The 25,954-nt window shown below is 39.4% G+C and overlaps 2 protein-coding genes across 2 annotated transcripts; one reads left to right on the top strand and one right to left on the bottom strand.

Annotated features, from left to right (window-relative positions):
- The first annotated feature begins 1,531 nt into the window (after window positions 1-1,531).
- LOC125378788 lies at window positions 1,532-11,211 on the top strand. The gene is made up of 7 exons (XM_048394751.1): window positions 1,532-1,581; window positions 2,225-2,309; window positions 4,628-4,702; window positions 6,197-6,241; window positions 6,683-6,736; window positions 7,270-7,328; window positions 11,106-11,211. The coding sequence occupies exons 1-6, from the start codon at window positions 1,555-1,557 to the stop codon at window positions 7,299-7,301; spliced, it is 318 nt and encodes a 105-aa protein (XP_048250708.1). The 5' UTR covers window positions 1,532-1,554; the 3' UTR covers window positions 7,302-7,328; window positions 11,106-11,211.
- Window positions 11,212-15,231: 4,020 nt separating this feature from the next.
- LOC124139146 lies at window positions 15,232-24,420 on the bottom strand. Its single transcript, XM_048394752.1, has 7 exons — window positions 24,291-24,420; window positions 23,768-23,843; window positions 23,245-23,319; window positions 20,879-21,040; window positions 19,416-19,442; window positions 18,853-18,879; window positions 15,232-15,347 (listed from the first exon to the last, which is right to left on the bottom strand). The coding sequence occupies exons 2-6, from the start codon at window positions 23,835-23,837 to the stop codon at window positions 18,854-18,856; spliced, it is 360 nt and encodes a 119-aa protein (XP_048250709.1). The 5' UTR covers window positions 23,838-23,843; window positions 24,291-24,420; the 3' UTR covers window positions 15,232-15,347; window position 18,853.
- Between the last annotated feature and the right edge of the window lie 1,534 nt (window positions 24,421-25,954).

The raw sequence follows: 25,954 nt of genomic DNA on the forward strand, positions 1-25,954 counted from the left end.
ACAACGTGGGGGCGGGTGGGAGGTGACTGATGGCGGCGGCAGTCAGGTTAAAAGAAGGTGCCAGAGAAATGATTGCAACGTCCTCATGCAACTCGTTTTGTAATGCATATTTTGGGATAGAATATGACAGGTATTAAAACGAGGGTGTTTAAAAGTATGCCATGTGATTGTACTCAGACAGTTGATGAACGTTATTGGTAGAAAACCTTTAAAATCATTTTCGTACATTGTGGTGCAAGTGCATATCTGACAGGGAGTGGGATGGAGTGGTGGGTGGTGGTAGGGGTGAGTGGGGGAGTTCTGAACGGTAAGCGGCAAGAAAGTGTTGACGTATTAAGGGATAGGAGATCCAAGGTTCTGAGTTTGCCAGTACCTAACCCTCAATCTCACTCTCTCTGTACGGGGTGGGGGTGAGTCCAGAACGGTAAGCGGCAAGAAAATGTTGAACTATTGACGGGTGGGGAATCCAAGGCCCGCTCTGAATGTTTCTTAGTTTGCCAGAACCTTACTCTCAATCTCACTCTCTCTGTACGGGGTGGGGGTGAGTTCTGAACGGTAAGCGATAAGAAAGTGTTGACGTATTAAGGGATAGGGGATCCAAGGTTCTGAGTTTGCCAGTACCTAACTCTCAATCTCACTCTCTCTGTACGTGGTGGGGGTGAGTTCTGAACGGTAAGCGACAAGAAAGTGTTGACGTATTAAGGGGCAGGGGATCCAAGGTCCGCTCTGAATGTTTCTGAGTTTGCCAGAACCTAACTCTCATCTCACTCACTCTGTACAGATGATCTGTCTCAAGAACCAATTTAAATCCGGATGGGGTGGTGACAAGTTTTTCTGTGACTTGCTCAATTGCGTATCACCGTTGCTTATGCTGTGAAGCACTGACTTGACTGTCTCACACTCGACTATTTACAGCTAACATTTATAAAAGTGCAATATCTTGGTGCCGTTTGTAAAACATCACTCACTTACTCACTGTGTATGGGGCGGTCGGGTAGCCTAGTGGTTAAAGCGTTAGCTCGTCACGCCGAAGACCCGGGTTCGATTCCCGACATGGGTACAATGTGTGAAGCCCATTTCTGGTGACCCCAGCCGTGATATTGCTGGAATATTGCTAAAAGCGGCGTAAAACCATACTCACTCACTCACTCACTGTGTATGTTTGTAGTCTGAACTTTTAACAGAGCCATAGCGATCGTGTCAGAAAGCACTTCACTGATTGTATTCTAGAAATTAGTTGTGGCATAAAATGCACATTAAGCATTTTCCAAGGGCGAGAAAAAAATTAGATTATTCATTGTAATTACGACACACAAAAAGTCGCCTATAACTTTTGTGTTCTTACAAAATGTACCTTTCCTCAAGGAAACATTGCCCTTCTATTACTGACATGTGTGAGAACAAAACGATTGTTTTCGTATTACAGTTTCTCATACTCACGAAACCTTTTGAAAATGTCTTTAGTGTTTGGTGCAACGGAGTGCACAGGTCATGTGACGTGACGCTGTCTATAAATTGAGGTCACGGAAAGCAATTATTTCATATCACCGTCCGATGTTGCGATCGTTTGGCACTTCCAAGGTGAGCACATATCCCTACCTTTTTTAAGGCTTAGGCCTACGGATATTAGGATGTTAATTGCATGAACTTTGCCTTCCGCATCTTCTCTTACCGTCCGTGAACCTGCCACAGGAACATTAAATATCATCCCTTATCTCCATGTATGGTAGGTTACGCACATACATCACAATGGAAAAAGTTGTTTTATTTTTTATTATATTTTACTATATTTCGGACTTAAATTTATCTTTCGGTCTTCCATTTATCTTTCGTAGGGGCAACGGGGTAGCCTTGGTTAGAGCGTTCGCTCGTCACGGCGAAGACCCAGGTTCAATTCCCCATATGGTTACAATGTGTGAAGCCCATTTTTGGTGTCACCCACCGTGATATTGCGGGAATATTGCTAAAAGCGGCGTTACACCAAACTCACCCGCTCTTTCCACAATAAACGAGCATTTCATAATCGATTTCGGTTTCTGTAATGCAATTATGTGTTTGTTATATTGTTTACGAAATTATTGTGTCTCCTCAGGAAATGATTACATGAAAAAATATAGTGTGATAAAAAAAATCATCATAATGATTGACTTCATTTAAAAAATGTTTAACATAGAAATTAGGATATTAGCATCTAATAATGAACGTCTCGTTTCTGTACGGACAGACGCAGGTTGAAACGATGAATATTGTGGGTCTGACGCTGCTGCTGCTGTTGGGCGTGGTGTTTGCGGGCAAAGCTGGCACAACAGGTAGAGTGACGGTGAATGTAATATAGAAAAAAATGCGCATGTGGTACTGATTGAGGTTTTGATTTTGGTCATTTATGACATGAACGTGTGTGATGTGATAAGTGTGACAGATGCGTGTGTGATATGGTCGTCCGTCTGTGGCAGAAGCGTGTGTGATAAGGTCATTTGTAACATGAACGTGTGTGATATGGTCATGTGTGACATAAACGTCTGTGATATGGTCATTTGTAACGTAAACGTGTGTGATATGGTCATTTATGACATGAACGAGTGTGATATAGTCATTTGTAACATAAACGTGTGTGATATGGTCTTTTGTAACATGAACGTGTGTGATATGGTCATTTGTGACATAAACGTGTGTGATATGGTCTTTTGTAACATGAACGTGTGTGATATGGTCATGTGTGACATAAACGTGTGTGATATGGTCATTTGTGACATAAACGTGTGTGATATGGTCATTTGTAACATAAACGTGTGTGATATGGTCTTTTGTAACATGAACGTGTGTGATATGGTCATTTGTAACATAAACGTGTGTGATGTGGTCATTTGTGACATGAACGTATGTATGTCAAAATGTGACATGAACGTATGTATGTCAAAATGTGACATGAACGTATGTATGTCAAAATAATAACCATTGAAAAAAATTATAATGTGTATACATGAAAGAAATGTTTCTTGTATTGAATGATTATGGTAGAGAATTAAAAGAGATATGTCACCATGTATAAGAGATACGTTTCCACCCAATTTGATAATAAAGCATATTTTTTTTATAGGCAATCGTTTCTTTTACAATTATCGCAATGCATTTCGAAACTATCCCCCAACACGTTCACTATTTATGGTAAATATACATAATTTGATATTCAACTTTGGTAACGTATCTTGCGGTAACGTATCTTTTGACACAAATAATAATGAGCCAGTTACGTGCACATCAGCCAAGGGTGTGAGATACCCATATCAGGCGTCTGTAAGTAATGTCTACTTTAGGTAAATAAGTACAGTGAAGTGGACATGGCGGTCACCTTTGTCTGTTATGTGTGCCGTGTATGGTAAGGTTTTGTTTGCTTGTTTTTTTAACGCCGGAGTCAGCTATATGACGGCGCTCTGTAAATTATCAAGTCAGGACCAGACAATCCACTGATTGACATCATGAGCATCATTCCACGCAATTGGGATCGATGACATGCATCAACCAAGTCAGCGAGTCTGACCACCCGATCCCGTTAGTCGTCTCTTACTACAAGCATAGTCGCCTTTTACGGCAAGCCTGGGTTGCTGAAGACCTATTCTACTTCGGATCTTCAGGGGTCTGTATGGTAAGGTATCTGCTGAAGAAGCTTGGTACCCAACCAAAATGGAGGCTTCAGTCGGCTAACTCTATTTAACTTGTATGTTGCGTTATGACTGAATGTAAGATAGTATTAACTTAAACATGCATGTTCAAAATGTGATTATTGTGTTATGATAAATGTAAAACTTTCTCTTGTGGTTCGTTAAAGTCAACGGTATAGTATCTAGTCTTTGAAAGGCATTTAGAAGTGGTAAACATCCATATAAGGAGAGAATTTATGGATGTCAACTTCTTAACTATGAGGAACACAACGTCATCACTTGATGAAGGAGTAAGCATATACCCCTAAACGTTATGTGCCTCATGATAAAGAAGATATCCATATCTGTGCCTCAGATTAGAGGCAAGTACCTTTGTTCTTGAAGACATGAAAACCGAAAAGGTGTCAGTAATGTTTCTTAGTGATCCAATCAACATTTGGGAGTCAACTAAAGATGTAGATATCTACATATTAGAAGTACTGATAGACTTGTTACAGGTATATTTTGTTTATTTTTAACATATATAAAGACATTCAGTTTGGAAAGTGAAGCCCTGATGTTACCACACTCTTATGTTATGTGACTCTATTGTAATTAACTGTATTCGCAGATGCTTGGGTAGGAAATGTGTTTAATTTGTACACTTAGTGGAGAACGAACCTTTAGTAACAAACCTAGGAGTTTGTTATTCTATTCTTGATCTGAACCGTAAATAAACGTAAAAAAACAAACAAAAACGTATTGCTGATTTGACTTGTACCATATGTTCTCGTGTTTTATCTAGGTGAACAATTGACTTGCCTTTGCGTGGTTTTATGGCGGTGCCTTTAAGCGATCACCTGCTATCATCACTATTTGATGGTGATTCATAAACACATTCTCAGGATATAGGTGGAATCGTACAATCGACCTTATTACAGATTTTTTTGTATGAATCTGGAAAGGGGTTTGTCACTTTTATTTTGTAGCAGCCAGCATGATGACCAAGATATACGAGCGGCAAGAGGTGGCGTTGGAGAAGTTTACTAAGCTAAACAAAGACGGTAAACTCGTGTTCATGTTATGGTTTTATTTTTCAACTGTCAAGTAAATTGAAAAAAAATCGCATACATCCGCCATCTTGATTTGAATGCTTGTCGTAAGAGGCGACTAACGGGATCGGCTTGTCAGACTCGCTGATATGGTTTATACATGTAATCGTATCCCAATTGCGTGGATCGATGCTCATGATATTAATCACTGGATTGTCTGATCTAGACTTGTTTATTTACAGATCGCCGTCATATAGCTGTAATATAGCTGAGTGCGGCGTTAAACAACAAATAAGAACAAGATGGATAAGTATAATGTATAACTGTATATATGTACATACCGATGTACCTCCTTTGGTGCTATGGAGACTAGACTTGATGGATTGATTGGCTTTATACAACTTCGGCCTGATTATCATCCTACCCCGACAGAATGGGCCTTTGCTCATAATATCAATCACTGGATTGTCTGTTCCACATTCGATTTTTTACAGGTCGCTCTCATTCAGCGGAATATTGTTGAGTGTGGCGTCAAACAACAAACAAAAGAAACTCGGTCTCTTAGAAAATATCAGATTCGATAAAGACCCACAAGAATTGTCCAATTCCAATTTGGAGGTAGTTCGAAAAATATAAAAGCTTTACATCACTGTCACCTAAAACCTTCCTTCTTTTCTATGTTATAATTTTGAATGTCTTATCATGGCTCCGGGTGGTATTGTCATATGTGTAAAAAGACCAGTTAAAGAGGATTTGCAATTTATATTTATTAATTTTAACCAAAACGTTGAGGATACAACTACATATACATGGAAGTGAAGTCAATTGAGAAACACTCTCTCATGTCAAGGACTTTCTCATCCTGGTCACTTTTTTCACATTAGTCACTTTAGTCATGGATCTCCATTTAATGTTAGGGCTGGAATAAAATTTAAAAGTTCGTAATAGTAAATATACAAAATTATTGTAAGTCATCTGAACGCTTATTTAAGATACATTTTATGACATTTTTTTTCAAAGAATCCTAACATATCAGTCTGTCAATCGTAGAGACCCCAAATATGCCTATCCTTCTTCATCTTCAATTCTTTATATAGAATTATGTGTATAAAATTGAAATGCTTACGCTTATATACTGTGGGGCTAAAGAACCTCTACCTCTCAGTTGATTTATATCTCTGTTTGATTTTCAATTGAAAGCTAGCGATATTATATCCATAAAATGAACTGTACTTGCGCTTGGTTAGCACCCAAAGGATACATCTACATGTTTTTATTAATAAAAATATAATTTGATTTAAAACTTTGATTGACCAAAAGAAATCGCACAACTGCTTATGGGTATATTAGACATGTTATCGTTGAAATCAATTCATTTCCCTTTTTCAGCACACATTAACATTTCAAACATGATAGGGTGCATGTGGCTGCAAGTGCATTTCTTACCACTGTCTTCATTGAACCAATTTATAAATTTATTAATGCATAATCATATCGAATCGACAGCGGTAAAATGGCAACATCAGATGGAGGAGGATAACCCCGAAGACGGTAAGTTTCCCTTTTGTGTCGAAACTCGTGGCCTCGTGGGGATTTCAGGTTAACCTTAACAGGAATGATTTTCCCGAGGCAAGGGAGTTAACTGACTACAAAGTGTCCAGTTTCCTCCCTTGCCAAACTAGGCTGGAATTTCGGAGTTTGTATTTTGCCTGGACTAACGAGTCTGTGCATAGTCCAATCAAATCGCGTATTCGTTTCTTACCCCAATCTCCTTTCAACCAATATCTGAACACAATAAACAAGCCACAGATTTTACAATCTGTTGCAGGAATGAATGGTGGTGGAATAAACATAATCAAAGTTAACAACAGTTGGTTGAAAAAAATCCATTACATGAAAAAACAAACTCGGTATAATTTCTTTTCTTTTGAGTTATACGAGTTACCGTTTATAACCATGTGTTTATCCATGTTGTTCTCATTCCACATACAGTGGACCCATGGATGGATGATAAACAGTGGAGGTCAAAAGGACAGCGTGGTTCACGTAAGTATCCAATGTCCAAGTCACGATCCTTGGTCTATTTGTTCTTGTAGATTTTACCGCGTCATATCAAAAGACGTTAAAAGATGGTACTTGTTGTTACCCTGTCTGTCCCTCGGCATTAAGGGGCTAAAACAAGGACTGGTCGGCTCAGAGTCAGTATACTGTGTCTGAGTGGGGTGTTCATGTTAAACTGCGGCATGGTATCTCGAGCACTATCAATCGGCATCAGTCCGGACTAGTACCAGCAATAGTACTCAATATAATACATGATGCACGCAGCTGTTTACGACCATAATGTACAAACGACTTTTAGGACATTTTAGACACATATCTTATGACGAAACCCACCAAAGTTAACACTTAAAATATTATACAGACCCAAATATGTCAAAAGATGTGTAGCGATAAGATTGGTCTCCGGATTTTCTTTTGTAGTTTTGAAACCCATTAACGATATGCCAGAAAATATATTCACATTAACCGTTATAACTAAGATTCTTATGAGTGTTGATACAATATTTTTTTTGTTCCAGTTAATTCCCTTCTTGGCGAACTTTTGGGTTGAGTAAGGAGACAGACGATAGAAGAACAGGTATGTTCCATGAGTCCGCGGGAAGAAATAAAGAACAATCGTACCAACATATACTTAAAAACCCACTTACCTACTCTTACCTTCAACACACACAACTACACGTAATAACCTTCAACACACACATCTACATGTACTTACCTTCAACACACACATCTACCTGTACTTACCTTCAACAGACACATCTACATGTACCTACTTCAACACACACATCTACCTGTACTTATCGTCAACACTCACATCTACATGTACTTACCCTCAACAGACACATCTACATGTACCTACTTCAACACACACATCTACGTGTACTTACCTTCAACACACACATCTACGTGTACTTACCTTCAACACACACATCTACATGTACTTACCTTCAACACACACATCTACGTGTACTTACCTTCAACACACACATTTACGTGTACTTACCTTCAACACACACATCTACATGTACTTACCTTCAACACACACATCTACATGTACTTACCTTCAACACACACATCTACATGTACTTACCTTCAACACTCGCATCTACATGTACTGACCGTCAACACACACATCTTCGTGTACTTACCTTCAACACACACATCTACGTGTACTTACCTTCAACACACCCATCTACATGTACTTACCTTCAACACACACATCTACGTGTACTAACCTTCAACACACACATCTACCTGTACTAACCTTCAACACACACATCTACATGTACTAACCTTCAACACACACATCTACATGTACTTACCTTCAACACACACATCTACATGTACTTACCTTCAACACACACATCTACATGTACTTACCTTCAACACACACATCTACGTGTACTTACCTTCAACACACACATCTACCTGTACTAACCTTCAACACACACATCTACATGTACTTACCTTCAACACACACATCTACCTGCACTTACCTTGAACACACACATCTACAGGTACTTACCTTCAACACACACATCTACGTGTACTAACCTTCAACACACACATCTACGTGTACTTACCTTCAACACACACATCTACATGTACTTACCTTCAACACACACATCTACCTGTACTTACCTTCAACACACACATCTACCTGTACTTACCTTCAACACTCGCATCTACATGTACGTACCTTCAACACACACATCTACATGTACGTACCTTCAACACACACATCTACATGTACTTACCTTCAACACACACATCTACATGTACTTACCTTCAACACTCGCATCTACATGTACTTACCTTCAACACACACATCTACGTGTACTTACCTTCAACACTCGCATCTACCTGTACTTACCTTCAACACACACATCTACATGTACTTACCTTCAACACACACATCTACCTGTACTTACCTTCAACACACACATCTACATGTACTTACCTTCAACACACACATCTACGTGTACTTACCTTCAACACACACATCTACATGTACTTACCTTCAACACACACATCTACATGTACTTACCCTCAACACTCACATCTACATGTACTTACCCTCAACAGACACATCTACATGTACTTACCTTCAACACACACATCTACATGTACTAACCTTCAACACACACATCTACCTGTACTAACCTTCAACACACACATCTACATGTACTTACCTTCAACACACACATCTACGTGTACTTACCTTCAACACACACATCTACATGTACTTACCTTCAACACACACATCTACCTGTACTTACCTTCAACACACACATCTACCTGTACTTACCTTCAACACTCGCATCTACATGTACGTACCTTCAACACACACATCTACATGTACGTACCTTCAACACACACATCTACATGTACTTACCTTCAACACACACATCTACATGTACTTACCTTCAACACTCGCATCTACATGTACTTACCTTCAACACACACATCTACGTGTACTTACCTTCAACACTCGCATCTACCTGTACTTACCTTCAACACACACATCTACATGTACTTACCTTCAACACACACATCTACCTGTACTTACCTTCAACACACACATCTACATGTACTTACCTTCAACACACACATCTACGTGTACTTACCTTCAACACACACATCTACATGTACTTACCTTCAACACACACATCTACATGTACTTACCCTCAACACTCACATCTACATGTACTTACCCTCAACAGACACATCTACATGTACTTATATTTACTTCAACACACACATCTACATGTACTTACCTTCAACACACACATCTACGTGTACTTACCTTCAACACACACATCTACATGTACTTACCTTCAACACACACATCTACGTGTACTTACCTTCAACACACACATCTACGTGTACTTACCTTCAACACACACATCTACCTGTACTTACCTTCAACACACACATCTACATGTACTTACCTTCAACACACACATCTACATGTACTTATCGTCAACACTCACATCTACGTGTACTTACCTTCAACACACACATCTACATGTACTTACCTTCAACACACACATCTACGTGTACTTACCTTCAACACACACATCTACATGTACTTACCTTCAACACACACATCTACATGTACTTACCCTCAACACTCACATCTACATGTACTTACCCTCAACAGACACATCTACATGTACTTACCTTCAACACACACATCTACATGTACGAACCTTCAACACACACATCTACATGTACTTACCGTCAACAGACACATCTACCTGTACTAACCTTCAACACACACATCTACATGTACTTACCTTCAACACACACATCTACGTGTACTTACCTTCAACAGACACATCTACATGTACTTACCTTCAACACACACATCTACATGTACTAACCTTCAACACACACATCTACCTGTACTAACCTTCAACACACACATCTACATGTACTTATCGTCAACACTCACATCTACATGTACTTACCCTCAACAGACACATCTACATGTACCTACTTCAACACTCGCATCCATAGTACTTACCTTCAACACACACATCTACATGTACTTACCTTCAGACAGACGATAGAAGAACAGGTATGTTCCATGAGTCCGCGGGAAGAAATAAAGAACAATCGTACCAACATATACTTAAAAACCCACTTACCTACTCTTACCTTCAACACACACAACTACACGTAATTACCTTCAACACACACATCTACATGTACTTATCTGAACACACACATCTACATGTACTTACCTTCAACACACACATCTACATGTACTTACCTTCAACACACACATCTTCGTGTACTTACCTTCAACACACACATCTGCATGTACTTACCTTCAACACACACATAACATGTATTTACCTTGAACACTCGCATCTACATGTACTTGCATTCAACACACACATCTACATGTACTTACCTTCAACACACACATCTACATGTACTTACCTTCAACACACACATTTACATGTACTGACCGTCAACACACACATCTTCGTGTACTTACCTTCAACACACGCATCCACATGTACTGACTTCCAACACATACATCTTCGTGTACTTACCTTCAACACTCGCATCTACCTGTACTTTCCTTAACACTCACATCAACATATACTTATCCCCAAGTTTGTGTTGCCCATCGTCACACCTGCATAGTGTATCTGTCCAACTGTCTATTTGTGTTGTCCATCTACCCACCTGTTGTATGGCTTTACACGAACTGAATGTGGTATATATTGTGACATACTTTGGTATCTACTATTCACTTAAAACTGTTCTGGTTTACAAATAATATTTGAACAATGTTCAGTTGAGCTTACAGTAACAATTGACGCTTGTCATTTTTCAGGCCCGTGACGTCTCCGTGGCAAGGATAAGGAAGACAATTAGACAATACAGAAATTACTGTAAGACTGCACTCATTTAATCATAATAAAGATCTGTTTGGAAATATTCATATTTTTATTCATTTACTGTTTGGAATGACGATTAAATAAATAGATCCAATTTGATTCGAGGATACGTAAAAGGAGCGAAAGAAGAGTGGGTGATATCTACTTTTATTTAGGCACTTAAATATCTCAGTTTAAACGTTATTTAATTTTTTTTAATTGAAAATCACATCCTACTTTCTATTAAGATTTACTGTCACCAACATTCTTTTTGATAATATATTTTTTTCAGAAATATATACTTGTATTCAATATTAAGAACAATCTATCATTAGTTCTGATTATGTTTTAGGAACATAAGCTGATATCTTAAAAAAGGCGAAATTTATTGCAAAAACAGTAACCACACGCGTCTCGTGACCCATGTACTCAATACCTCAAATGTAAAATATAATGACATTTTCAGGAGGTAGCTCTTTTTCAAAAATGATTAAATTGCAATAATACACAATAAATGTATTTCTCACCTAACCCTTCTCACGTGTGTCAAGCTTATGACATTAATGTTTTCCTTCAGAAAAGAAACAATGACCGTTACATAACGCAAGCTACAGACCTGTCAAAAGACGTTTGTAATGTGAGAATATTACACTGAAAAGTTCTTACCCTCGAACAACATTTGAGGTGTCAATCACATTGAAAGTCTAATATTTTTTCAGTCAGAATGTGTATGGTTAACAAGTACAAGTTGGCATAAAGAGTGAGTGAGTGAATGTGGATTTGCACTACAGGACGTAATATTACAGATGTATAACGAAAACCGGGCGTGATTAATCGCATTTATTCACAAAGACTTGTCACCAGATCCGTTTTAGTCGCCTCTGACGACATTCGGACCTCTTTGGTGCTCATAATCTAAAACGTCAACGTCAGAGAATAACCAGTATCGATTATCGGCCGAAATAGTTTCCATTGGGTGTAAAAGGCAACATAGTTGTGAAAATATTTGAATGGATCAATGAAAATCGGCGATTACTCCAGTGATCGATATTTTGAGCAACGATCCACGCCATCGGGGACCAGGGACACGCTATCAACGAAGTCACCCGAGTACCCGAACCATTCGGTCGCCTCTTACGACCAGCTATGTTGCTGGAGACCAATATTCAAACCCGGAATGCCCACGAGGGATAATTATATTTTCAAAATGGACTGATAAGTTTTGCTAAATTATTACCAATTCTCTCTTTCTGATGTCCCTGTCATGGTCTAGTGACCGCAGCGTGATATTGCTAGAATATTACTAAAATTACTTTCTTTTGAGTGCACTGAGTAATGGACTGTACACTTGGGGTTGTGGCAACACTGTAAAGACTTGTAAACATTGTTGGTCCCAAGGCTGTGTTGATTTAGCTATATTTTGTAATAGCTTTTGCTAAGCTTATCTGCTTGTATATTTGTTCTGGTTAATAATCAGTGATCATTGTCAGTGTCAATTGGAGTTTTGATCCTTTAGATTGCCTCACTTTAGTTACAATAAGCTGATAATAAAACTGAACTTTTAGCACGTGTATTATTCTAGTATTACTTTATTCTTATTTAATGACATCCAGGTCTCTGGAGCACAGCTCCGTGACACTGGTGACCCGCCCTAAATTTAACCCCGCCCCTTATTTCTGTCATTTTAAATATAACTCGTCAATGCAAGGGAATAACCAGTCTTGATTATCCGTCGAAACAGATAACATCTGGCGTAAAGGGTTTAAAAAGCTGTGCAAACTATATGAATGGATCACTGAACATCGGTGATGACAGTAGGAGTTGGCGAAATAGGTAAGTACTTCCTGCCCTTACGGTAGCACCCGCACCTGCACCTGCACCCGCACCCGCACCCGCACCTGCACCCGCACCCGCATTAAACAATGACGGGATTGTTAAGAAACGACCTTTTAAACTTAAATTTCGTTTCTGCGCAAGATTCTACCACGCGCAGATCGTTGCCAAACGAGGTCAAATTCTTTATAAATGTGTGACGTTGTGAGTCAAAATAAAATTATATCCCTCCTCCCTACCAAGTCAGTGTTGACAAATGTCACAGAAAACAAGACTTTATTCTTTAAATAATGACAATAAAGCTATCTATATCACGCTACATTCCCAGACAGAGGCATGCTCAAAGCGCACACAACCGACAGGACTGGTCATCGCAGTTGGCTCAAGACGCGCTTATCGACCAGAACAGCTGCGTCAATGAGAATCGCCCTGGAAGAGATACATTTTATAACCCAGACTATAAGGAATGTAGTGTTGGCGATGATTTCAATGTGAGAGGGAGTGCCTTTCACAAAGAAGCGACAGTCAAAGGTCTTTGAATTTGGAACCTGTTTGGCTCGCCTAAGAACTGCGTGATGCTTATGAAAGATGACATGTGAGCACTACATATTGAACATGGTAGAAGATGATAAATAAAAGTTTTCGGTGAGACTAACCTTCAACATCTTGGATTGACAACAGTGTCAGGTCTCGATACATGGGTCGAAGTATGCCTTGTGTGTGTTTTTTATGAAAAACGATTGTGATTGATGTCAAAGATGAAAGCCATGTTTCTCACGCATTTACAGACGCTGATTGCGTTGATTGTATGGTCAACATTTTTAAACCTAGCCAACTCAAACATATATTCCTAGACCAATACTCCTGATATATCGAATAGAACAAACCATTTGATCAGAATGTCACCACTTTGAAACCCGAACCTATTTTCTTTCAACTTTAAACAAGAATCAAAGGAAAACACTAAAATGTTTATTATCTGATTTTAAATATTCAGTTGGGCCAGATGGAATTCAAAAATAAATTAGACGCTTATGAATTATAAGTAAGGTGGTGACTTGAGTTTTTCGGTGGTCAGGCTCGCTGACTTGGTTGATGAATGTCATCGATCCCAATTACGTGGATCGATGATCATGATGTCAATCACTGCATTTTCTGGCCCAGACTCGATTATTTTCAGACCGCCGTCATAAAGCTGGAATATTGCTGAGTGCGGCGTTACACAACACACCAACCAGCCAACGTCAGCAACAGCGGACCAGTGTGGGGAATTAAACAATGTAATGAGGGAACTCTTCAGTCTTCAGCTACCCTGTTGTTCCGCCATGGCCCCAGTAGTGAGACATGAACCTGGGGTCAAAAGTCCGCTGAACTCAACATACACTTTCGTTGGAGGAACAGTGACAGTTTTCATTTATCAGCCCAGGGGTAAACACATCACTGTATTTACTTTTGGCATTTTGTAGTTTGCATATTAATTTTGCATATATAATCTCGATCCTTCATTTTAACTTTCTATTGTTTCTTTTTTTTCCTGATTCTATTGCCAAATACGTTGATCGATGCTCATGATGTCAATCACTTGATTATCTGGTCCAGACCTAAGAGCTGGAATATTGCTGAGTGAGTGTACAAATTATTTATTTAACCTGTTATATTTGTTATTGTCTTTTTAAAACCAATACCCTACTATTTGATACCGTATTACAGAATAAACCACTGCAGTTTTGCAACCAATAATATGCACTAACATGTACTATTTTCATTGAAACGAGTATAAAACAAAGGATAAAATAAACCACACACACACCACCGCCATCGACACCAAAGTGGTCATGTGGTAGAGCGTCCGCCCGGAGCGCGAAAGGTCCGGGGTTCGCTCCCAGGTCGGGGGCATACCAACAGACGTTAAAGATGGTACTTGTTATTGCCCTGCCTGGCGCTCGGCAATAAGGGGCTAAAACTAGGACTGGTTGGCTCGGAGTCAGTATAGTATGTGAGAGTGGGGTGTCCTTGTTAAACTGCAGCAATGAATCTCAGTGGGCTAGCACTATAAAACCGGACGGGTACATGCAGCCACATACACACGTTAAACCCAATTTCACCTCACCTCACCATATGTTGGCCAAATGTGATGCTCTAACCACAAGAATTGAGACATTTTCCCAATTCTGGTGTTCTACTAAAGCTAACAGGGAGGCTACAACATAGTTTTTTCCAGATCAGAACATAAATATATAACAATTTGAATATTTGCGAACAGATCTTTATTTTGAGAAATTAAGTGCTGTCATTGGCATCTGTATTTTCACTCTGGTCATAATTTCACAGACAGGTCGCGCGCCAGTCGGGGAGACGTCACGGTCCTGTAAGACAAGTGTTAATTGTTATTGTAGTAATGCTTATCTGCTGTTAAAGATTCACGTGTAAATTGTAAATATAAAACAAGTGCATCCTAGATATTTCATATAAGAAGGATATCGCAGCAAGACATTTTAATATCTAATGTAAAAGCTTCAAGGCCTTCGGATATAAAGCAACGAAAAGTGGATATAAAACCTAACTATATAAGAAGAAACAACTATTTTTTTCAGTAATAAAGATATAGAGGTGGACTACAGATAATGCAACGGGTAGATACACAATCAAAGTGTGCGGACAGACAATACAGGTGGAGAGATAGACAATGCAGATTATGAAGGGACAATACAGATTATGGAGGGACAATACGGATGGCAGATACACAATGTAGATGGTAGACACACAATGTAGATGGTAGATGTACAATGTAGATGGTAGACACAATGTAGATGGTAGATACACAATGTAGATGGTAGATACACAATGTAGATGGTGGACAGACAATACATATGGTAGATACACAATGTAGATGGTAGATACACAATGTAGATGGTAGACACACAATGTAGATGGTAGATGTACATTGTAGATGGTAGACACAATACAGATGGTAGATGCACAATGTAGATGGTGGACAGACAATACATATGGTAGATACACAATGTAGATGGTAGATGTACATTGTAGATGGTAGACACAATACAGATGGTAGATACACAATGTAGATGGTAGACACACAATGTAGATGGTAGATGTACATTGTAGATGGTAGACACAATACAGATGGTAGATACACAATGTAGATGGTGGACAGACAATACATATGGTAGATACACAATGTAGATGGTAGATGTACATTGTAGATGGTAGACACAATACAGATGGTAGATACACAATGCAGGTGGTGGACAGACAATACATATGGTAGATACACAATGTAGATGGTAGATACACAATGTAGATGGTAGATGCACAATGTAGATGGTGGACAGACAATACATATGGTAGATACACAATGTAGATGGTAGATACACAATGTAGATGGTGGATACACAATGGAGATGGTGGACAGACAATACAGATGGTAGATACACAATGTAGATGGTAGATACACAATGTAGATGGTAGATACACAATGTAGATGGTAGATACACAATGTAGATGGTAGATACACAATGTAGATGGTAGATGCACAATGTAGATGGTGGACAGACAATACATATGGTAGATACACAATGTAGATGGTAGATACACAATGTAGATGGTGGATACACAATGGAGATGGTGGACAGACAATACAGATGGTAGATACACAATGTAGATGGTAGATACACAATGTAGATGGTAGATACACAATGTAGATGGTGGACAGACAATACATATGGTAGATACACAATGTAGATGGTAGATGTACATTGTAGATGGTAGACACAATACAGATGGTAGATGCACAATGTAGATGGTGGACAGACAATACATATGGTAGATACACAATGTAGATGGTAGATGTACATTGTAGATGGTAGACACAATACAGATGGTAGATACACAATGTAGATGGTAGATACACAATGTAGATGGTAGATACACAATGTAGATGGTAGATGCACAATGTAGATGGTGGACAGACAATACATATGGTAGATACACAATGTAGATGGTAGATACACAATGTAGATGGTGGATACACAATGGAGATGGTGGACAGACAATACAGATGGTAGATACACAATGTAGATGGTAGATACACAATGTAGATGGTGGACAGACAATACATATGGTAGATACACAATGTAGATGGTAGATGTACATTGTAGATGGTAGACACAATACAGATGGTAGATGCACAATGTAGATGGTGGACAGACAATACATATGGTAGATACACAATGTAGATGGTAGATGTACATTGTAGATGGTAGACACAATACAGATGGTAGATACACAATGTAGATGGTAGACACACAATGTAGATGGTAGATGTACATTGTAGATGGTAGACACAATACAGATGGTAGATGCACAATGTAGATGGTGGACAGACAATACATATGGTAGATACACAATGTAGATGGTAGATGTACATTGTAGATGGTAGACACAATACAGATGGTAGATGCACAATGTAGATGGTGGACAGACAATACATATGGTAGATACACAATGTAGATGGTAGATACACAATGTAGATGGTGGATACACAATGGAGATGGTGGACAGACAATACAGATGGTAGATACACAATGTAGATGGTAGATACACAATGTAGATGGTAGATACACAATGTAGATGGTAGATACACAATGTAGATGGTAGATACACAATGTAGATGGTAGATACACAATGTAGATGGTGGACAGACAATACATATGGTAGATACACAATGTAGATGGTAGATGTACATTGTAGATGGTAGACACAATACAGATGGTAGATGCACAATGTAGATGGTGGACAGACAATACATATGGTAGATACACAATGTAGATGGTAGATGTACATTGTAGATGGTAGACACAATACAGATGGTAGATGCACAATGTAGATGGTGGACAGACAATACATATGGTAGATACACAATGTAGATGGTAGATGTACATTGTAGATGGTAGACACAATACAGATGGTAGATGCACAATGTAGATGGTGGACAGACAATACATATGGTAGATACACAATGTAGATGGTAGATGTACATTGTAGATGGTAGACACAATACAGATGGTAGATACACAATGTAGATGGTAGACACACAATGTAGATGGTAGATGTACATTGTAGATGGTAGACACAATACAGATGGTAGATGCACAATGTAGATGGTGGACAGACAATACATATGGTAGATACACAATGTAGATGGTAGATGTACATTGTAGATGGTAGACACAATACAGATGGTAGATACACAATGTAGATGGTAGACATACAATGTAGATGGTAGATGTACATTGTAGATGGTAGACACAATACAGATGGTAGATGTACATTGTAGATGGTAGACACAATACAGATGGTAGATACACAATGGAGATGGTGGACAGACAATACAGATGGTAGATACACAATGTAGATGGTAGACACACAATGTAGATGGTAGATACACAATGTAGATGGTGGATACACAATGGAGATGGTCGACAGACAATACAGATGGTAGATACACAATGTAGATGGTAGATACACAATGTAGATGGTAGATGCACAATGTAGATGGTGGACAGACAATACATATTGTTCGATACACAATGTAGATGGTAGATACACAATGTAGATGGTGGATACACAATGGAGATGGTCGACAGACAATACAGATGGTAGATACACAATGTAGATGGTAGATACACAATGTAGATGGTAGATACTCAATGTAGATGGTGGACAGACAATACAGATGGTAGATACACAACACAGATGGTAGATACACAATGTAGATGGTAAATAGACGGAAAGAAGAAAGGAACGACATATGTCAAAAGCGAAACTCTTTATTAAGTTTTCCATGCTCACCCTATCCGAAAGATATCCTGAAGGCTCCTAAAAAGTGAACAAGAAACTCTCTAAGGAACCTTCTTATGTCGAATGGGTGGTATAAGTGTAAGTACAATATGTATAAGTTTCTGACATGATGGTATGGGTTCCGAGACACCCGGGGTCACGGGTGACCCATTCATCTTTGGCACAGATGATTTCCCCTGGGCACGCCAGAAAGAATGATCGTGGGTTTGTCAGCACCATACCCGTGCTCTTGTGTTTCACCAAAGTGGTAAACGTCTGAGATCTGCAAAGCTTCGGGCTTTCCTCCCACATCTTTAATTTAATCTTTTCTACGGCAACTTTGAACATTCTTTTAACATTCGTCTGAAATACTTTTACGAACGGCGTGACAACTCACACTGTTTGACATATAACGAGCGCTTGAAACAGGTGCAGTTTGCCCACTAATACACACCACATCACTCATTCAAAGCTTATACAATATTATTGCCGACACGCAAACTGGCGATTCTATTCTGTGTCCTCACGATCTGATACACAAGACACTAAGAAAGAATGAAAGGAATTATACGAACGCTGGGGAGGGCCACTGGATGCGGTGTCTGCAAAATAACAACATGAATTGTGCACATGCTCGGATATCTGCCGGATAAAAATAACACCCATGTTTGATGGTGGATAAAAATGAAACAAACAAACAAACAAACAAGAAGTGGTTATTTGATGGTGATGCATTTGAAGCAGAGGCGATAATGCATGCTTATATCAATGATCACAAGTATCTCACAATGCATCAGCCAAGTCAGATTTTTTCAGATCCAATTTTCAAGCGTACATTTTCTATTGCCCTGTATGGTAAATACCTCAATTCCTTTTAACTGGATAAGCAATTAGCATCTGAAACGCCTATCCGTAAATATCCGTGTTAGAATTGGTCTTCAGCAACCTATGCTTGTCGTAAGAGGCGTCTTATGGGATCGGGTGGTCAGGCTCGCTGACATGGTTGATGCATGTCATCGTATTACAGACCGCCGTCACATAGATTGAATATTGCTGAGTGCGGCGTAAAACAAACAATCAAACAAACAGACAAAGTTTACAAACAAACAAACTCACAAAGTGAAACGTCCGTGAATCATGACAGCAGCAACGCTTAGCAACTCATTGTCAGTCCCCTTAGCTTTCCAAACTGTTTTGGGGCGGTCGGGTAGCCTAGTGGTTAAAGCGTTCGCTCGCCACGCCGAAGACCCCGGTTCGATTCCCGACATTGGTACAATGTGTGAAGCCCATTTCTGGTGTCCCCGCCGTGATATTGCTGGAATATTGCTAAAAGCGGCGTAAAACCATACTCACTCACTCACTCCAAATTGTTTGCAATGCCTAATCTGACTCATATTGCATATACAATGAGGGTAATATTTTACAAAACATGAATATTACGTCCGATGCCATTCCCTATTTCGACCTGTACCATACGTCCCCATGTTTTTTTCAGGTGAACATTTAACTTTCCTTTGCGTGTGTTTGTGACGGGTGCCACCGGTGGGGAAGGATATGCTTACCTTTTTTCGGCGAACATCTGGTATCATCGTTATTTGATAGGGATTCATAAACACATGAATGTGTCGGAACTGTACATTGGATTCTGCTGAGGTAGAGATTTCTTAATTAATTAGGTCGCTTGTATTTATAGTATTGTCATGCAGAAAGCGAATGACACTGCTTTTTATAATATTACAGGTTGTTAGATCTGCTGCTTGAACTCTTTATTATATTTGTATAAAAAATAACATTGGTACGGATTTCAAATGCCTATGTTGAAGCCTCAAATGTGAGGGTTTAAAGAGGTACCTTTCTCCACGGACTGCTGTACATTTCGACTGACTCTCTCGACGTATCCTATTTAAAATTGCGTTTTAGGGCTATAAATGTAATCATTAATTACCTGTTAGATGTATCTAACATACCCCACCCCCACCCCTTCCAATCAAGATGATAATCAATCCGTCTGTCCAAAAGTAAAGTATGAGAAACCCACCGCTGCCTTTTCTTCTCTGTCTATGTTGAAACATATCGGGATAGTCGTAGTCGTGTGATTCCATCTTTTTCTCACTCCTCCGTCCTTCGTGCCTCCGTCCTTCGTGCCTCTTCCGCTTCTTCGCCTCACTCACCTTCGCGTTGACTTTCGATACCTTTGACACTGTGAAGTATCATAAAGCACAACGTTATTTTCAAAACTGCATTTATTTTGCAACCTTGCTGTCATTACTGATATTCATGGAACATTTGCACTTCTGTGGCAAGTTCCTTGGGCACTCCAGAAACCTATGATCGTGGGTTCGAATCAAGGTTCGCCCCGATTATGTTTCTAGATTTGTCAGCACCATGCCCGTGCTTGCGGGTTTCACTAAAATTGCAAACATCCGAGATCCACATCACGTGGGGCTTTCCCCCCACAGTAAGCTGTCAGGTGGAGATATAACTGTAATACTTTTCAAAACGGCGTTAACCCCAACTCAGCCACTCCTAAGGCACTCCCTGTCTACGAGATGGTGATGCAAGTTATATTATTGTGTTGATAGTATTTTGTTCGCTTCTTTGTGAGTGCCCGAAATATTAAGGACGATTTCAGGAACCGTTTGTAGTTCAATGGAATTACCGACCCAGGATACGGGCACTTTGACAATTTCGTCATGTACTGGAGTATCCATGAAAATATGGAGAGACTTGATTGGACTCCTTTAGCTGACTGGAACGCAGGGTGGTGGGTTCACATCCCAGATTGACCCCCAAAGTAATCTTTGATACTTCTTTGAGAGCATGTAGAATTGGAGTGCCATGTACGGATACGACATATGGATTAACAACTTCTTTATTCCAATTAGGAACAGAACAGAACTTTTTTACATTAAGGCCGGGATACTAGGCTTATGGGGTACACATTTACAGTATAAACACAAGATGGCGGGATGGTGTACATGGTTGGTTGGTTTGTTGTTTTACGCCGCACTCAGCAATATTCCGGCTATATGACGGCCGTCTGTAAATAATCGAGTCTGGACCAGATAATCCAGTGATTTATATCATCCACGCAATTGGGATCGATGACATGCATCAGCCATGTCAGCGAGCCTGACAACTCGACAAGCACAGTCACCTGTTACGGCAACCATGGGTTGCTGAAGACTTATTCTACCCCGGGGTTTACATGGAGGACTTTACAGTTTTCATAATGACATTACAGAAGGTACAGAGGTTTTTTTATAACACTCTTTAAAACATTTAAACATTTCTTCAAATTTAAACATATTTTGGTATTTAGCATATGAATTTGGAACATATATTTTCCGTTTAAAAAATCACAAAGAAAAGTAAAATGGAATTCATCAGCAACATAACTCATATCGCAGAGTTTACACGTTCGTTCAATGACAGGAATTTGGTGCCACCTACCAATTTCAACAGGTAAATGAGCATGAGGCTCTAAACAATAGGAATTTTACAGCCAAAGAAGTAGGGATAAATAATAACTACTTTTGAAGGACGAGTTCAGTTTTACATATGGGATACGATATACTTTTAGAATAATGTGTAGCCTCTGCATTCCATGTTTGAGGCACAACTAACTTTTTCAAAAAACCTGTTCGATTAAATATTGTCACACGCCCATATCTTAGATAACATGAAGAGGGAAATTACAAATCAATGACCAAATGATTTTCGATTCAATTCCCTATATTGAATTGAACAATATGTTCCCGCCTTTCTTAAGGTGAACACTAACTTTGCCTTTGCATGTGTTTGTGACGTGTGCCAACGGTGGGACAGGATACGAGCAGCTTTGTGCGAACAAGTGATATCATCCCTATTTGATAGTGATTCACAAATAAAAGCGACAAACACTTTCTATATTCATAAGAAATCTGTGCTGGAAGCTGAGTTGTTTGGACGATTCCAACTCTATTATGAACGTGTGTTTATGAATCACTATCAACTACTGATGTACCAGATGTTCGCGAAAAGGTGATATGCTTATGATGTCGTCGGAATCGTACAATGGACTGTTTGTAGATTTCCTATGATTATGGAAAGGTTTTGTCGTTTATATTCATCTAAGTGTCAAAACTTTGTTTGCCATTTGACAGTTCGGGTGGAACTGTGACATCTAGTCATTTCAAGTAGCCAAGTCGGGTAGCCTAGTGGTTAAAGCGTTCGCTCGTCACGCCGAAGACCCGGATTCGATTCCCGACATGGGTACAATGTGTGAAGCCCATTTCTGGTGTCCCCCGCCGTGATATTGCTGGAATATTGCTACAGCGGCGTAAAACCATACACACACACATTTCAAGTAGGCAAACCAGCGTTCTACAAAGTCATTCAACGATAACGTGTAAATGAGTTTACCTGTTTTTTGCAGGATATCCACCTGCTTCAGCATCTTCTCCTGCCGCTGATAGATCTTGGCCAGCATGTTCGCTCCTACAACAATATATTAATAAGTTATTTTGAATAATCGACTGCCCTCCCTTTAATGTCGAGCGGTATTCCAGCGGCTCCTACATTTGGGGATTTCGCCAGTTAAGCTTTTCAGATAAACTCGATCAAAGTTTTCTTCGAAGATTTTCAAAGCGCGCCATACGACGCTTGCTCAAATGTTATTTGATCAAGGTTACAGTATTCAGGTCGGTAGTAAAGCTTTGAAAGTGTTTGATTGTAGACAGGAGTAGGACATTTCCACATTTGGCGCATCTGCGTCTGATGCAATTGCCTATTAAGACTTGTACCACACGTTCCCGTGTTTGTTCGGATGAATACTTGCCTTTGCATGTGTTTGTGACGGATGCCGTCGTTCGTTTGCTGACATGTATGATGTGTTTGTGTCCTATGTCAATTTGCCTCAGTAATCACAGCTACATCATCAACGTACCTGAGTCCTCCGTATACGACGCTATCACCACGCCCAGCAGCAGCAGCGTCAGGTACACAATCCTCATCATTTCAACCTGAAGATAGAAAGCATATCATGTTAATGTTTGATTGTAGTCTTCGAATACTACTATCATAGAATTGAATTTTTCTCTACACGTGAAGTGAATGGTTGACGTGATTCCCAACGTCCCAAGTCAACAACCTGCAGATAGAAAGCATATCATGTTAATGTTTGATTGTGGCCTTTGAATATCATACAATTGAATGTTTCTGTACACATGAAGTGAATGCCTCCTGACGTCCCAAGTCAACACTATTGCGGGGACACGGGTGGCCCAGTAGTCTAAGGCGGGGCAAGTTGCTTTGTCGGGTTGCGTCTATCGGTGTGCCAAGAACGTAAGTTAAACTATGATCGTATGCCCGTTGTGGTGAGAGCGCGAATAAAGCAGTTAATAAAGTTCATTCAGTTCAATTAAAAAGCATAGCGTCCGTTCCTTAAAACGTAAGTGTCAACAGCTTACCTTGAATTTGTCAAATCCTCGAAAAGACGATCAAAACTTCAGACTGTAGAATGAAGTGGTTACTTTCAATGAATACATTTTATATGCAAACTCTCGGCGTCTCGTGACCCATGTACTCCATCCCACAAAGGCCAAATATAATGGCATTTTCAGTAGGTAGCTCTTTTCCAAGAATGATTACATTGCAATAATAGACAATACATTTATTTCTTACCTAACCTTTCTCACGTGTGTCAATCTCATGACATTAATGTTTTTCTTCAGAAATGGAACAATGACCCATACATGTCGCTAGCTACAAACATGCCAAACGGCTTTTGTAATGTGAGAAAATTACACAGAAAAATTCCCACCCTTATATGTATTATATCTGGGGCTGATTATTATTACTGGGGTAGGACTGGGAAGTGGTACATCTTAATGGAAGGCATGGGGTGGTTAAAAAGTGAGGTAGCCGTGTGAGCTAGTATACCTTCACCTTACTCGTTGGAGACCTAGGTTATGAAAAGCAAGTGCCAAGCTTTGAAGGAAATTGCAAGGATGCACTTCACATAGTACCAACTCGAGTACATATAAATAATACCCGTCCATGTTGATGGACCGCAATGTTTATGATTCAACACAGACCTGATAAGACAGATTACATTTTCTTTGTCTATTCGCTTCTTTCAACAAATCACATGTAATTTCGGAATTCCAATGCATACAATAACCCACTGATTAAACACAAAATTCCCATTAAAAAGCGGATGAACTATATTCTAAAAAAATTCGAACATTTTGTTGGCATTTCCAATGAAAATAGCTTCTATGTCAGTGTGTCAGCTTTGTTCCCATTAAATGGACAATAGGTACATGTCTAGGTTAAAACGCATGAAAGGTGCTGTAATTATGGACCCAGGTTTAAGTAAGGTTAAATGAGGACTTGAATGTCAATAACATTATTGGTTTTAACGTGATATAACTGAAATACTTTTCAGGGAGCCGTTAACCAACACTAAAGCACTTTCTTGGCATTAAACGGGGTTCGATACCCGGCCGCGTCATACCAAAAGACGTTAAAAGATGGTACTTGTTGTTACCCTGTCTGGCGCTTGGCATTAAGGGGCTAAAACAAGGACTGGTCACCTCGGAGTCAGTATACTGTGTCTGAGTGGGGTATTCATGTTAAACTGCGGCATGGTATCTCAGTGAGCTAGCACTATAAATCGGCATCAGTCCGGACTAGTACAAGCAGCCACACAAACACACACACGTACATGCACGTCGCTATATAGGTGCAATAATCTTGGACGCGACGTTAAACCCAATTTCACCTCACCTTGGCATTAAAACTATTGAACACACATACAAGCAAACGTTATCGCCAGTATCAGCAACCTTGAAACCACATCGCGGCTAAAGAACATTGAGCTTCGCCAAATGTATGCATTATTAGTCTCCAGTATCTCTGTATCAGCCATGGGCACAATAATTGACCTTTTAGTTAAAACAAAGCCGTTTTGTCATTTTGTTTGTTTTATTTCATGATCGATGCATTTTAAGGGATAAATAGGTCATCTGCAAAAAAATCAAACAAACTTTATAATACATTTCGATGACTGGGAGGTATTTATGATCAAGGATGAAGGATACGCTGTAGTTGTAAATAGGGAACACGTGGT

This window comes from Haliotis rufescens, unplaced genomic scaffold (assembly GCF_023055435.1).
Source record: "Haliotis rufescens isolate VD_foot unplaced genomic scaffold, xgHalRufe1.0.p SCAF_13, whole genome shotgun sequence".
Lineage (NCBI taxonomy): Eukaryota > Metazoa > Mollusca > Gastropoda > Lepetellida > Haliotidae > Haliotis > Haliotis rufescens.